This window comes from Seriola lalandi, unplaced genomic scaffold (genome assembly GCF_002814215.2).
Source record: "Seriola lalandi dorsalis isolate HSWRI2012SDOR001 ecotype SW California unplaced genomic scaffold, Sedor1 jcf7180002054321, whole genome shotgun sequence".
Taxonomy (NCBI): Eukaryota; Metazoa; Chordata; class Actinopteri; order Carangiformes; family Carangidae; genus Seriola; species Seriola lalandi.
The window spans coordinates 204733-217400 of record NW_019524874.1 but is presented as its reverse complement, the minus strand read 5'-3'; the positions used below and the strand labels follow the sequence as shown (position 1 = coordinate 217400).

The 12668-nt window shown below is 42.9% G+C and overlaps 1 protein-coding gene across 1 annotated transcript in view; it reads left to right on the top strand.

Moving 5' to 3' along the window:
• LOC111655510 (titin-like) overlaps window positions 1-12668 on the top strand; it is a 174811-nt gene that overhangs the window by 45705 nt on the left and 116438 nt on the right. The window contains 13 exon segments of the mRNA XM_087174153.1: window positions 2961-3242; window positions 3779-4057; window positions 4145-4426; window positions 4514-4792; window positions 4907-5194; window positions 5307-5585; window positions 5676-5957; window positions 6090-6368; window positions 6703-6981; window positions 10327-10617; window positions 11106-11393; window positions 12031-12147; window positions 12237-12519. Coding sequence (XP_087030279.1) covers window positions 2961-3242; window positions 3779-4057; window positions 4145-4426; window positions 4514-4792; window positions 4907-5194; window positions 5307-5585; window positions 5676-5957; window positions 6090-6368; window positions 6703-6981; window positions 10327-10617; window positions 11106-11393; window positions 12031-12147; window positions 12237-12519 — 3508 coding nt within the window.

Sequence of the window (12668 nt, the reverse complement as noted above, 5' to 3'; positions counted from 1 at the left end):
TCACGACAGTGGGCGCTATACCTGTATGGCTAAAAACAGGGCGGGGTCAGTCTGGTGCTCTGAGACTTTGTTTGTTAAAGGTTAGAATTCATTTTGCATCTTCAGCACCCTGTAACAGTTTCATGTATAATCACATTGAGTATGTTGTGACTATGTTATAATAGAAGTGTTGGGTTTTGTCCACCAACAGAACCACCACGCATTCTTGAAAAGCCTGAATCCATGAATGTTTTGCCTGGGTCAAAGGTTCTGTTTAATGTTCGTGTTTCTGGCACACCACCGCTGACCATCAAATGGTTTACAAATAAGAAAGAAATTTTATCAGACTCTGACTGCTTGGTGACCAAAGACAACATCTCAAGCTCACTGGAGCTCTTCTTTGCCAAAACCTCTGACTCTGGAGACTTTATGTGTGAAATACAGAATGATGTCGGTTCCACTTCATGTCAGGCATCACTCTTTGTGAAAGGTTAATATTGGTCTCTCACTTTTATCAGTTTTCTTTACTTTGTAGTCACCATTCTGAAGTTACTGTATTCTGTATGTGTTTTTCAGAACCCCCCTCTTTCATTGAGAAACCTGAGGGCGTGTCAGTAGTAAGAGTAGGAGTAAGGAAGGTGTTTGAGTGCAAGGTTGCTGGTACTCCAGAGATCTCTGTGCACTGGTTCAGAGATGGAGTTGAGATTCTCCAAAGTGACAAATACAAGATGTTGTTTGTCAACTCTGTAGCCTCCTTAGAAATTTGTCAAGTTAGTGAACATGACAGCGGGAAATATTTCTGCGAGACTTGCAATGAAGCTGGTACAGAGAGTTGCCCTGTTGAGCTTGAAGTGAAAGGTTGGTTTACCTTTTCATGTTTACATCTTGTCAACATTTAACTTAAACGTCAAGATAAAGTTAGATATTTTGTCACTAACAGAAATCAAAGATTGTTTTAGTTTGATTTGCTTTGTTATTTCAGAGCTTCCTATGTTTGTTGAGGAGTTGACGTCTCTTGAAGTTGTTAAAGGGTCCACAGCAGTGTTTGCTTGCACAGTGGAAGGAAGTTCTCCATTTAAGGTCACATGGTTCAAAGATAAAAAGCCAATCAAATCCAGCCAAAGGTATATTATCATTGACGGTGAAAAAGTGGGCTTGAAAATCCAGGACTGTAGAGAGGAAGATGTTGGCACTTATCAATGCATGGTAGCCAATGAGGTTGGAAGTTGCACTGGCTTTGCAGCTTTATCTCTGAAAGGTTAGTTCTAATGATGATTGAACATCACGCTGATATACATGAAGCATACAGCACTGTACATTATCTGGTACTACATAACATACTTTGTTTGTATTAGTGCCTCCAGCATTTGTAAAGAAGATAGAGAATGTCTCCACCATTCTGGGTGATGTCGCGGTCTTTCGCTGTGTGGTGAAAGGTTCTCTGCCTCTCTCTATACAATGGCAAAAAGATGAGAAGTGGATCCCAGAGGATCCAAAGACTGAGAGAGGGTTTGAGAACAAAGAGGCCACTCTCAGGATTCCTGCCTGTGAGCCAACTCATGGCGGGAAATATACCTGCCAGGTGGTAAATGAAGCCGGGCAGGACAAATGCTTTGCCACTCTTGTAGTGCAAGGTACTTCTGCTTTATGCATGATTATTATGCCTAACATTATAGCTAGCTCTAACAGAAATAAGAAGTGTACTCATGTTTTTCTCTTGATGTTGTAGAACCACCTACGATCCAAGAGAAGCCAGAGGTAGTCAAAGTAACGTGTGGGGATCTGGTTAGTCTTGAGTGCAGGGTAGCTGGGACTCCTCAGATCCATGTAAGATGGACCAAAGATGGTATAGAGCTCCACTCAAGCAGAAAACATCATCTGTGCTATGAGAACAACCTGAGCAGTCTTCATATACAGTCCTCTCAGCTGGAGGACAGCGGCGAGTACCTGTTTGAAGCTACAAACTCTGTTGGGTCTTGTAGCTGTAAAGTCATGCTGGTTGTTTTAGGTTTGTAAAATACTCTTCAACTCTCAATAGAACAAATATAAGCTGTAGAACTGCTTTGTTCCTTCAACTCCAATTATGTTTTAATATCGTTTTAAACAGATGAGGTCAGTCCTCCAACGTTCATTAGGAAATTAACAAACGTTCAAGCAGTTATGGGCTCAGTGGTTATGATGGAGTGCAAAGTGGCTGGTTCTCTTCCATTATCAGTTGAATGGAGCAAAGGGAAACAAAAGATCACCAAGAGCTCCAAATATAAACCTCTGCACATTGACAATACAATCTCACTGGAGTTAAAGCTGACAGAGAGCACTGATACAGGAGAGTACTCCTGTAGAGTTACCAACAAAGCAGGCAACTGTGTGTGCAGTGGAGTTCTCACAGCTAAAGGTTAGCATTCAGATGTGAATGTTATCATATTTTCAACTCAGGCTGTTGGTCATGTTTTGTAATAATCTTTCTGTATGGGTTTTAGTGCCACCAAGCTTTGTAGCTGAGCCTGAGTCTCAGGCTGTCACTCCAAAGTCTACTGTACTCTTCAGAAGTGTCTTTGAAGGGACACCTCCGTTTGCAATCAAATGGTTCAAGGGTGACATGGAACTCATCACAGGGCCGTCATGTACAATTAGACTGGAGAAATATTCTTCCTCTGTAGAGCTCTACTCAGTCGGGACTCTGCAATGTGGGATTTATTCTTGCCACATTAGCAACGACGCAGGAGCAGTGAAAAGTGCAGCAGAGTTGTTGGTGAAAGGTTGGACTATTCTTTTTTTTGTCCACCGTCGCCATTCAATTAAATCCATCTTTGTTCTCCATTTTTACAGCTTTTCTTTCTTCACCATCATTCTCTCTGCCCAACCATCTCACCATTTCTTTTATAGTATATATGTTGTCTTCAGAATCACTTGTCCACATCCTCCATACGTCACATTGATTAGGCTGACAATGGTAACTTGATCTTTTTTTGACTTTGCAGAACCTCCTCAGTTTGTTGTGAAACTGCCTCCCACTACCTTTGTGAAGCAGTGCGAGGGACACCGTTTTGAATGCAAGGCCACCAGCTCACACTGCCTGAATATGTGTTGGTACAAAAACAACCAAAAGATAACCGACGGAGGCAACTATAAAATAATGTGTGTTGACTCGACTGCGTACCTCCAGCTGCAGAGTGCAAGATTTGAGGATAATGGAGCCTACATCTGTGAGGCTCATAACGATGCGGGCAGTGCAAGCTGCAGCACCATTCTCACGGTTCAAGGTCAGCTATTGAGTAGAAATGTTGGCTATATGTTTTTTTGTCGATTTTGTTCCCTCTATAGCATGAAAATATGGAATTAAAATTCCCTAAGATGCAGATTTTGATGGAGTTTGATCTTCCATGAGCGTTTTTGAACCCTGTCTTAAACTTTCAGCATGGAATCCGACAGCACCACCTTTTGTCTCAGTCACAAATCTGATTACTGTCCTCCAGTGTGTCAGATCGCATGAGTCTGAGTGGTACCTCTTTTCAAGACATGTTTTTGCCTTTTTTTATGTAATGGCATTCAGTCTATCCTCAAATTCCTTGCCCATGTTCATCTCCCTGGACTCAACGTGATATGACCTACCCTCCTGTCAAGGCATGAACATAGGATGAGATGAGATGAGATGAGACACTTAGGATGGACAGAACTTCAGCATGACCTTCAATAAGGATTTATATCCAGTGGAACTGTCCTGCCAAATTGCCTGCAGTGAAGACTTGCTTGTCCATGAATGTGACCTCTTCTTAATTTATCTCAATGTATTTTCCAGAGTCCCCATCCTTTATTAAAACCCCAAGCCCAGTGGAGGGCATTAATGGGAAAGATGCCAGCCTGCACTGTGAGATGTATGGCACTCCACCTTTCCAGTTTAACTGGTACAAAGACAAAAGGCCACTAAAGGAGAGTAGGAAGTATAAGATGGTCAGTGAGGGCAGCTCTGCAACACTTCACATTATTAAACTGGAGCAGGATGACGCTGGTCTTTATGAGTGCAGGGTGTCAAACAATGTAGGAAGTGAATCCTGCCACACTACCATTACCCTGAAAGGTTAGTATAGAATCAGTGGCCAATTTGTCAAATCTTAGTCCTAGTGCAATCACGTCTCCTCACTATGATCTTTCCATCACTATTCAGAACAACCAGCGTTTGTCAAGAAACTGGTCGACCAGTCTGTGAGAGTCGGTGAGCAGCTGATACTGACAGCTACAATAAAAGGCTCTGAACCTCTGACTGTGTCCTGGGTTCAGGACAAAGATCACATCCTCAGAGACGGTGACAACAGGAGGATCACCTTTGAGAACAATGTGGTTACTCTTGTAGTGCCCAAGGCTGAGTCAACCACAGCTGGTAAATACACCTGCCAGCTGAGGAATGACTCTGGGGTTGTAGAGTCCGTCTCCCAAGTGACTGTTCTAGGTTTGTAGAATGCCAGATGTTATTTCATTACCACCAGTGACAGTGTAAGGATTCATTTGGGTTAATATCTTCTTCCCTAATTTCTAGAACCTGCTGCTATTGTGGATAGCCCAGAGTCTTTGAATGTGAAGTCAGGAGAAAATGCAGCTCTTGAGGTCACAGTGTCTGGCTCACCAGAACTGAGAGTTAAGTGGTTTAAAGATAACAAAGACCTCTCTGCTGGTGCCAAGTATCAGATGTCCTTCACAAAGAAGGTTGCCACCCTGAGGATTCGATCTGCTGACAAAGCAGATGCTGGAGAATACAAATTAGAGGTTACAAACCATGTCGGTCAAGCCTCTTGCAAAACTAAGCTATCTATCTCAGGTTGGTGCCCATTGCGTACATGCGAGTTTATGAACTTTCTTGGCCTCTTTCTTGACCCTATTAATTATACTCCGCTCAGAAATGCTCTATAATGTGCTGTTTTTCTTACAATAGATAAATTGATTCCACCAAGTTTCATAAGGAAGCTGAGAGACACCCACCTTGTTGTGGGTAAGCCTGGTGAAATGGAGTGTAAGGTTACCGGCTCTTCTCCTTTAACAACTTCCTGGTTCCACAACGGCCAGGAGATCAAAACTGGACCAAACTATGACATTAGCTGCACTGATAATAACTGCAAACTGAGAGTTCCAACTATCAGGATATCGGATTCTGGCAAATACACATGTAAAGCTGTAAATTCTGCAGGAACCAGCGAGACAAGTGCTTCGATGAATGTGACAGGTCAGTAGATGCGTACAAAGTCAAAAAAAAAATATTTCAAGGATGTTTTCCTAAGCACGGGATCAGAAACTTAACCATTATCCTACAATCCATCTTTTTTATTTTAACCCAGAACCTCCATCTTTTGTGGAAACGCCTGAGGCGAAGGAAACATTGCCTGGCGAAAAAGTGTCTTTCTCAGCTAAAGTGAAAGGCAGTGCCCCCCTGAAAGTGAAATGGTTCAGGGGAGCCAAGGAAATGCAGCACGGAAGAGGCTGCGAGATCGCCCTGAAGGACGATGTCGCCACTTTAGTGCTTAACAGAGTTGAACAGTCCCACGCTGGCGAGTACACCTGCCAGATCATTAATGATGCAGGGAAGGAAAGCTGCCCAGTTCAGCTGTTTGTAAAAGGTTTGTTCAGAGATAGTTGATCTTTTTTAACTATCTGTGCACTTCTACAAATGAATTTTATGTAACTGATCATGGACATACCTCTCTCAGAACCAGTCCACTTTGTGAAGAAGCTGAGGGACATTTCCTCTGAAAAGGGCAAGCCTCTAAGGCTTGAGGTCACATTTGCTGGAACTCCCAGGGTAAATGTGTCCTGGAAGAAGGACAGAAAACTCCTCTGGCCTTCATATCAGTACAATGTGATCACCACTGACACCTCCTGCATCCTGGAGGTTCTTAACTCTGACAGGATGGAGGCAGCCGGAAGATACTCTTGCGAAGTAGACAACGGAGTTGGAAGTGACAGATGCGAAGCACAAGTGTCAATTCTAGGTAAAATTATTAGTGCATGCGATTCATGACCATTCATTTATTAAGTAATTCACTCATTCATTCTTTCACTTGTTCATCCACAACTCAACATCTGTAGTCATACTAAACCACCATCATCATCTTTCACTTTAGAACGACCATACTTTGTTGAAACGATGGAGCCAGTGGAGGTAACTGTTGGTGAGCCAGTTACCCTGAAATGCCGTATTGCGGGAACTCCTGACATCTCTGTAGCTTGGTTCAAAGCTGATGGAAAGGTGCGCAAGTCCAACACTTGCTCAATGGACTTTACAAACGGTGTTGCCACTTTACAGCTGATCAAAACAACCAAGTTTGATCACGGAGAATATATCTGCAGGGCTGAGAACCGGATTGGTTCAGCATCCACCAGCTGTAATGTGACAGTGAAAGGTGATGTTCATTTTCCGTCCTCCTTTATGTTGTCCTATGTTAATGAATCGTTCTTGTTCAATGAAAATGTATCAGTCAACAACAGGCAACAGTAGATCAGCATGTTATTTCTGTCTCTCTTTGAAAGCAGTGACTCATACTCTTTTAATTATTCAAAAATTACCCTAAAAATCCCTTCAGGTGCCAATGTAGTTAATACTAATGTAACTTTCACTTCATAGTCCATCAGTAACATTACATCCATGATAGCAAAATTAACTTTGACATAGAGGCATAGAAATGCATGGCAACATAACAGTGGGCACATTTCTAACACCAGCATTGCTTCTCTCAGAACCTGTGCGTTTTATCAAGAAGCTGGAGGAAGATACTTTCATAGTTGGTCAGCCACTGAAATTAGTCTGCACGTACGCCGGAAGCCAGAGGGTCTATGTCACCTGGAAGAAGGACGACAAGCTGATTTGGGCCTCTTATCAGTACAATGTTAGAACTACTGATTCAACCTGCATTCTGGAGGTCCTCAACAGCGACAAGCTTGAGGCAGCTGGAAAATACACTTGCGAAATTTCCAACGGAGTTGGAACTGACGTCTGCCATGCTTGTATTAGCCTAGGTAAAGTCACCAACTCTTAAAACACCATCTGATTTCAATTCATCAACTAACTGTGTCAATAACAGGCCGTCTGCTTTTGCTCATTAGCCACAGTAGTGTGTGGTGGTAAATTATTATCTTACTTACTTCAGACTACTGCATGATCTCTATTACTTGCTTGCTAAATGCAACTAACCCGATCATTGCTTTTCTTAGAACCGGCTCGCTTTGTGCAAAAACTGGAAGACACGTATTTCAGACTCCGCGAACCTTTGACCCTCAAGTGCACCTACACTGGTAGCCAAAGAGTGTGTGTGACCTGGAAGAAGGATGACAAACTAATCTGGGCATCATATAAGTACAACGTCAAGACCACCAATGACACCTGCATCCTGGAAGTCCTTAATAGTGACCGAGAGGAGGCTGTCGGAAGATACACCTGTGAAGTTTCTAATGCTGAAGGAACCGATACCTGCCATGCAAATGTTAAACTAGGTAAACCACCTGAGCAACGTACCTCATCATTTCATTACAGGGATTCAAAATCACTCTAATCCTCTAAACTTCCATATGATATACGATATGATCATACAATTGGCTTGTTTTAAAGGCTTAACAGCACTGCTTACATTATCTAACACCACCATTGCTAACTCATTTCTTAGAACCTGTTCACTTTGTGAGAAAACTGAGAAACACCTTCTATAAAATTGGCTACCCATTTACGCTGGAGTGCACATTCACTGGCAGCCAGAGGATTTATGTCAGCTGGATGAAGGATGGAAAACCCATCTGGGCGTCTTACAAATACAATGTCAAAACCGCCAACTTCTCCACCACCCTGGAAGTTCTCAACAGCGACAGTCAGGAAGCCACTGGGAAATACTCATGCGAGATTTCCAATTCAGAGGGCACTGATATTTGCCATGCTGTGGTAAAGATAGGTATAGCCACTAACAAACACACCTCATGAACATCAATTTCAAAATGTCAACAATCTTAAACTGTAGCAATTCCCCTGCAGACTAATCCTTTTACATGCAAACATGCAACTAACATCACCATTGCCTCCTATAGAACCTGTAAGCTTCCTAAAAAAGCTGGAAGACACCACTTTCAGACTCGGCCAGCCCCTGTCGCTATACTGTGCTTACAGTGCCAGCCCTAGGGTCTATGTGAGCTGGAGAAAGGATGGCAAACCAATCTGGGCCTCCTACAAGTACAACATAAAGACCACAGATAACTCCTGTGTTTTGGAGCTCCTCAACAGTGACGGGCTAGATGCAGCAGGGAGATACTCCTGTGAAATTTCTAACTCTGAGAACACTGCTGTCTGCCATGCACAGGTCAAACTAGGTAAAACATTAAATATGAAGGGTAATAGTGAGGGCTCATTGTTTTCGGTTTTTAATTTTTCAAACAAATTTATCAGTATTTGGTGTTTAAAATGATTAAAAACTGAAAATAATGAGTCTAATTTGTAGTTTTACTAGTCACAATTACAGTTTAGTTGACAGCTCTATTTCATGTAATCAGACAGGCGACTAACAACTAACATCATTGCGAAAAGGTTGTACATTTCCATCTGAACCCAACCAACGTCCAAGAGAGTAGTAACCGAACCCGAGCCCAATGCAGTTAGATTAAACCAAAGCACTGAGTTTGTGTCGCACAGTTGCTTTTACCAAGCTCATATCTTGCCTGTTTACCCTGATGACACTGTGGGCAACCTGCAAATGATTGTCAAAAGGACAAACCTAACCCAAACCCAAACAAGATCCTTTTTTTTGGGTACAATTCATGGTTTTTGTCCTGTTCCCTGACAAATATTTAAAACGCTTCTATAGTTGTCATGTTTTCAGAAAGACAATTGGAAGAAACTGTGTGATGGGGGCTAATGGAACTGCTCTGGGAGTAGGGTGGCACTTTGCCCTTCGCACTAACATACTTCATATAATAATTCAGTCATTTATAATTAGGGATTCATGGTTGTATTGTAATTATAACATCTGCTCACTCAACATCGCTTTACTTCTAACAACCATCACTGCTTCTCACAGAGTCCGCTCGCCTCAGGAAGCTGGAAAACACCACATTCAGAGTCGGTCAACCACTGACGCTTAGAGTTGCATTCAGGGGTAGCCAAAGAGTGAATGTGAACTGGAAAAAAGACGGCAAACTGATCTGGGCCTCTTATCAGTACAATGTGAAGACCACAGACTGCAGCTGCATTCTGGATGTCCTCAACAATGACAGAGAAGAGGCTCGTGGAAGATACACTTGTGAAATTTCCAATGCCGAGGGCTCCGATAACTGCCATGCTTATGTCAAACTAGGTAACACTAACCAACAACACAGTGCTTCTAGTTCTCATCATTTACTTCATGCATGTGTTTGATTTTTCCTAAAGGTAACCACTAATGGTGCTTATATGGCCTTTCCACCACATGCAATGTTTCTAACCTTCATGTAAAGTTAAAGATTCCTTCATTCACATCACTTCTCTTTCTGCCCACAAAATCATCCACGGACTCCTTTGGATACTGTGCAGTCACATAGTCTTTCATCCTCCGCGTGTAACGATCAGTAATTTCTATGACTGACTTCAACATTGCTTCTCTCAGAACCTGTACAATTTGTCAAGAAACTAGAGGACATCTGCCATGAGCTGGGTAAACCTTTGAGACTGGAGTGCACTTACACTGGCAGCCAGAGGGTCTACGTGACCTGGAAAAAAGACGGCAAACTCGTCTGGGCTTCTCACCAGTACAATGTCAAAACCACTGACTCTTCGTGCATTCTGGATATCCTCAACAGCGACAGAGCTGCAGCCGCGGGGCAGTACACTTGCGAAATTTCCAATGCAGAAGGAACTGACACCTGTCATGCTCATGTAAAAATAGGTAACACACTAAAACATTCCCTTTCATTTCAGCTCATTCCCCACATGTGGTTATAGTCACTAATGCTAACCTTAAGCGTGAATATCGTTTCCTTGGGTCCTGTGCTGGTTGGTTACAAGAAGGAAATGAAAAATCCTGGATTATGTTGTCAGTGTGTTCAGGGTTGGCTGGTCCTGTGTTTGCTATGTTGAAGCTGTGCTCTGAGAGCATGCTGTTATGATTGGGTCGGATAGATATTGGCTTGCTTGAGAAAAAGTGATTCATTTGCAGGTAGAAGGATTTGTTAATAGGCTGGATACTCTGTATTGTTTTTTAGGTCATGTGGTGTGCCTCTTTGTTTTCCCTGATGCTATGGTTTAAGGCTAAGGCCCAGTGGCCTGGTGGATGATAGATTTGAATTTCGAACCATTTCACCTTATCACAACACGGTCTGATTTTTCTTCACTTTCTCCCTCACTAACAGAGCGCAAAATCCCTCCAAACATCATCAAGAAGCCCTCCGAGTCCATGGTGGATTCAGTGGGTAAAACTGTGACAATGGAGGCTCGGGTGTCTGGATCCCAGCCCTTGAACATCATGTGGTACAAGGACAACAATGAAATCTCTGCTTCCAACAAATATGACATCAGCTTCAAGAACAACATTGCTGTGCTGTGTGTCGGAGACTCCACCACCTCTGACAGCGGGGTGTACACCTGTGAGGTCTCCAACGAAGCTGGAAGAGCTTCTTGTCCAGTTTCTCTCACTATTTCAGGTATTAATGTTGGTTTGTCTTCATTATATTTTGTTGTTTGTTCCTTTGAAAGTTAAATTACCTTCAGGTAAAAGTAATCACTCAAAAATCCAAAGACCCAACCCAGCAACGTATCCTCACAAGACAGGTGGTGCCAGAAGCTTTTCACCCTCACTTTTTAAAGCATTTTGTTTGGAAGGCAACAGTTTCATGTTGGTGAGGAAGTATAGACTAAACAAGTCAAGGTCCATTTGTTTTTGAGCAGAGGTTTTCGAGCTGGTTCAGAGCTAGATAACAGACCAAGAAATCTAACTGTCTTCAGACTCACTGGAGGCACAATGGAAACCAAGTATTTGTCGACCAAGATTGGTAGATTCAGATCCTGTTTCTTTTGAGTCTGTTTAGGGAAAGGCCTGTACTCCATCAAGTGTCCTGTCCATCATGTTAGTGTGTGAAAAGCATGAAGGCTTACCTGTGTCGGTCCTGCTTCTTTTCCACCACATCTTCAGAAACTGGGCAGGCACCAAAGTTTGACGTCCGTCTGGAGCCGGCATCGGTCAACGAGGGGGAGAAGCTGAGCCTTAAATGCCACGTCAGCGGCTCTGCTCCTCTGAGCATCCAGTGGATGAAGGACAGACGGGAGCTTAAGTCCAGTGGAAATACCAAAATCACCTTTGTTGGTGGGATGGCTTGCCTGGAGATCAGCTCAGTCTCAAAGACAGACGCAGGGGATTACCTCTGCAAGGCCAGCAACGCTATTGGCAGTGACTTCTGCAAGTCCAGGGTCACTGTGAGAGGTAACAAAATCAGTTTGTGTTATGAACAGTGACATTTCTTACATCATGTGTTTACTTATTTATTCTCCACTCAGCCAGTGTTTCCAGACTGGGCACTTCTACCAAGCTGGGATACTTTTCATTTGACTGGGGGGTAAAAATGGTTTCGGGTAGCTTGTGAAATATATAGATAGTTTTACCCAACAAAAGGTTTGGCTATATTCCAATATGGCTGCCCTTTTCTCCTGCGATCGTTTTTGAGGTTGTCACTGTATTAAGTTTAATAAGTTTGATTTCAGTGACTGATACAACGAACAAAACAAAATCACATTTAGGTTTATTACAACAAGGCTAGAAAATACCTCTTTTTCCTTTTGAAGTGAGTTGGTCAAACCTCTTTTTCTATTCATTATGTAATAGACATGATGGATGTCTTTTTTCATTATTGTCATCATGGATTCAGGGTCACCTAATTAAACTAATAAAACAGAATACCAGAAGCACATCCTCAGTCACAGGACATACCTATATACACATATGTTGCATTGACAAAAATGGACATGGGTGACTTTATTGGGCAGGTGTGAGGCTCGGATTGGGTTTCTTAGTTACATTCAAATGTGGCAACACTTCACTCTCCTCTGTGTTTTATTTTCAGACAAAGGAACCAAGGTTGCACCTGCTGAGGCCCCCACCCCAGCTGCAGCTGCTCCGGTCAAAAGGCTTGACAACCTGTTCTTCATTGAGGAGCCCAAGAATGTTTCTGTCACAGAGAGTATGTAAACTGTTGGAATTTCTTTCTGGGCCTGAGGCCATTCGTTCTGAGGACAATGTGGAACTACATGTTTGCTTTATTTTTTGCAGAGGGCACCGCTACCTTCATTGCGAAGATCGGTGGCGACCCAATCCCCAGCGTAAAGTGGATGAAGGGCAAATGGAGGCAGATCACTCCAGGTGGTCGTATCTCTATTGAGCAGAAGGGCCAGAACGCCAAACTGGAGATCAGAGAGGTGACCAAGTCTGACTCTGGTAACTACAGATGTGTCGCCACCAACAAGCATGGAGAGATTGAGTGTAGCGCTGATATGGAGGTCACCAAGAAGGAAGAAGTGGAGGGTATCGGAGACATGAGGACCAGACTGAAGAAGTAAGAGTTTTGGCACCAAGAGATGTTGATTGTGCTGTGCGATTGATTTTTTTAGTTTGAAGTCTTTGTGGACATCAGACATCACATGTGGAGAGATCGACTGATCGTTGTCACAGAGTTTTGTCCTCTTGAATCTTTTTATGTTGGTT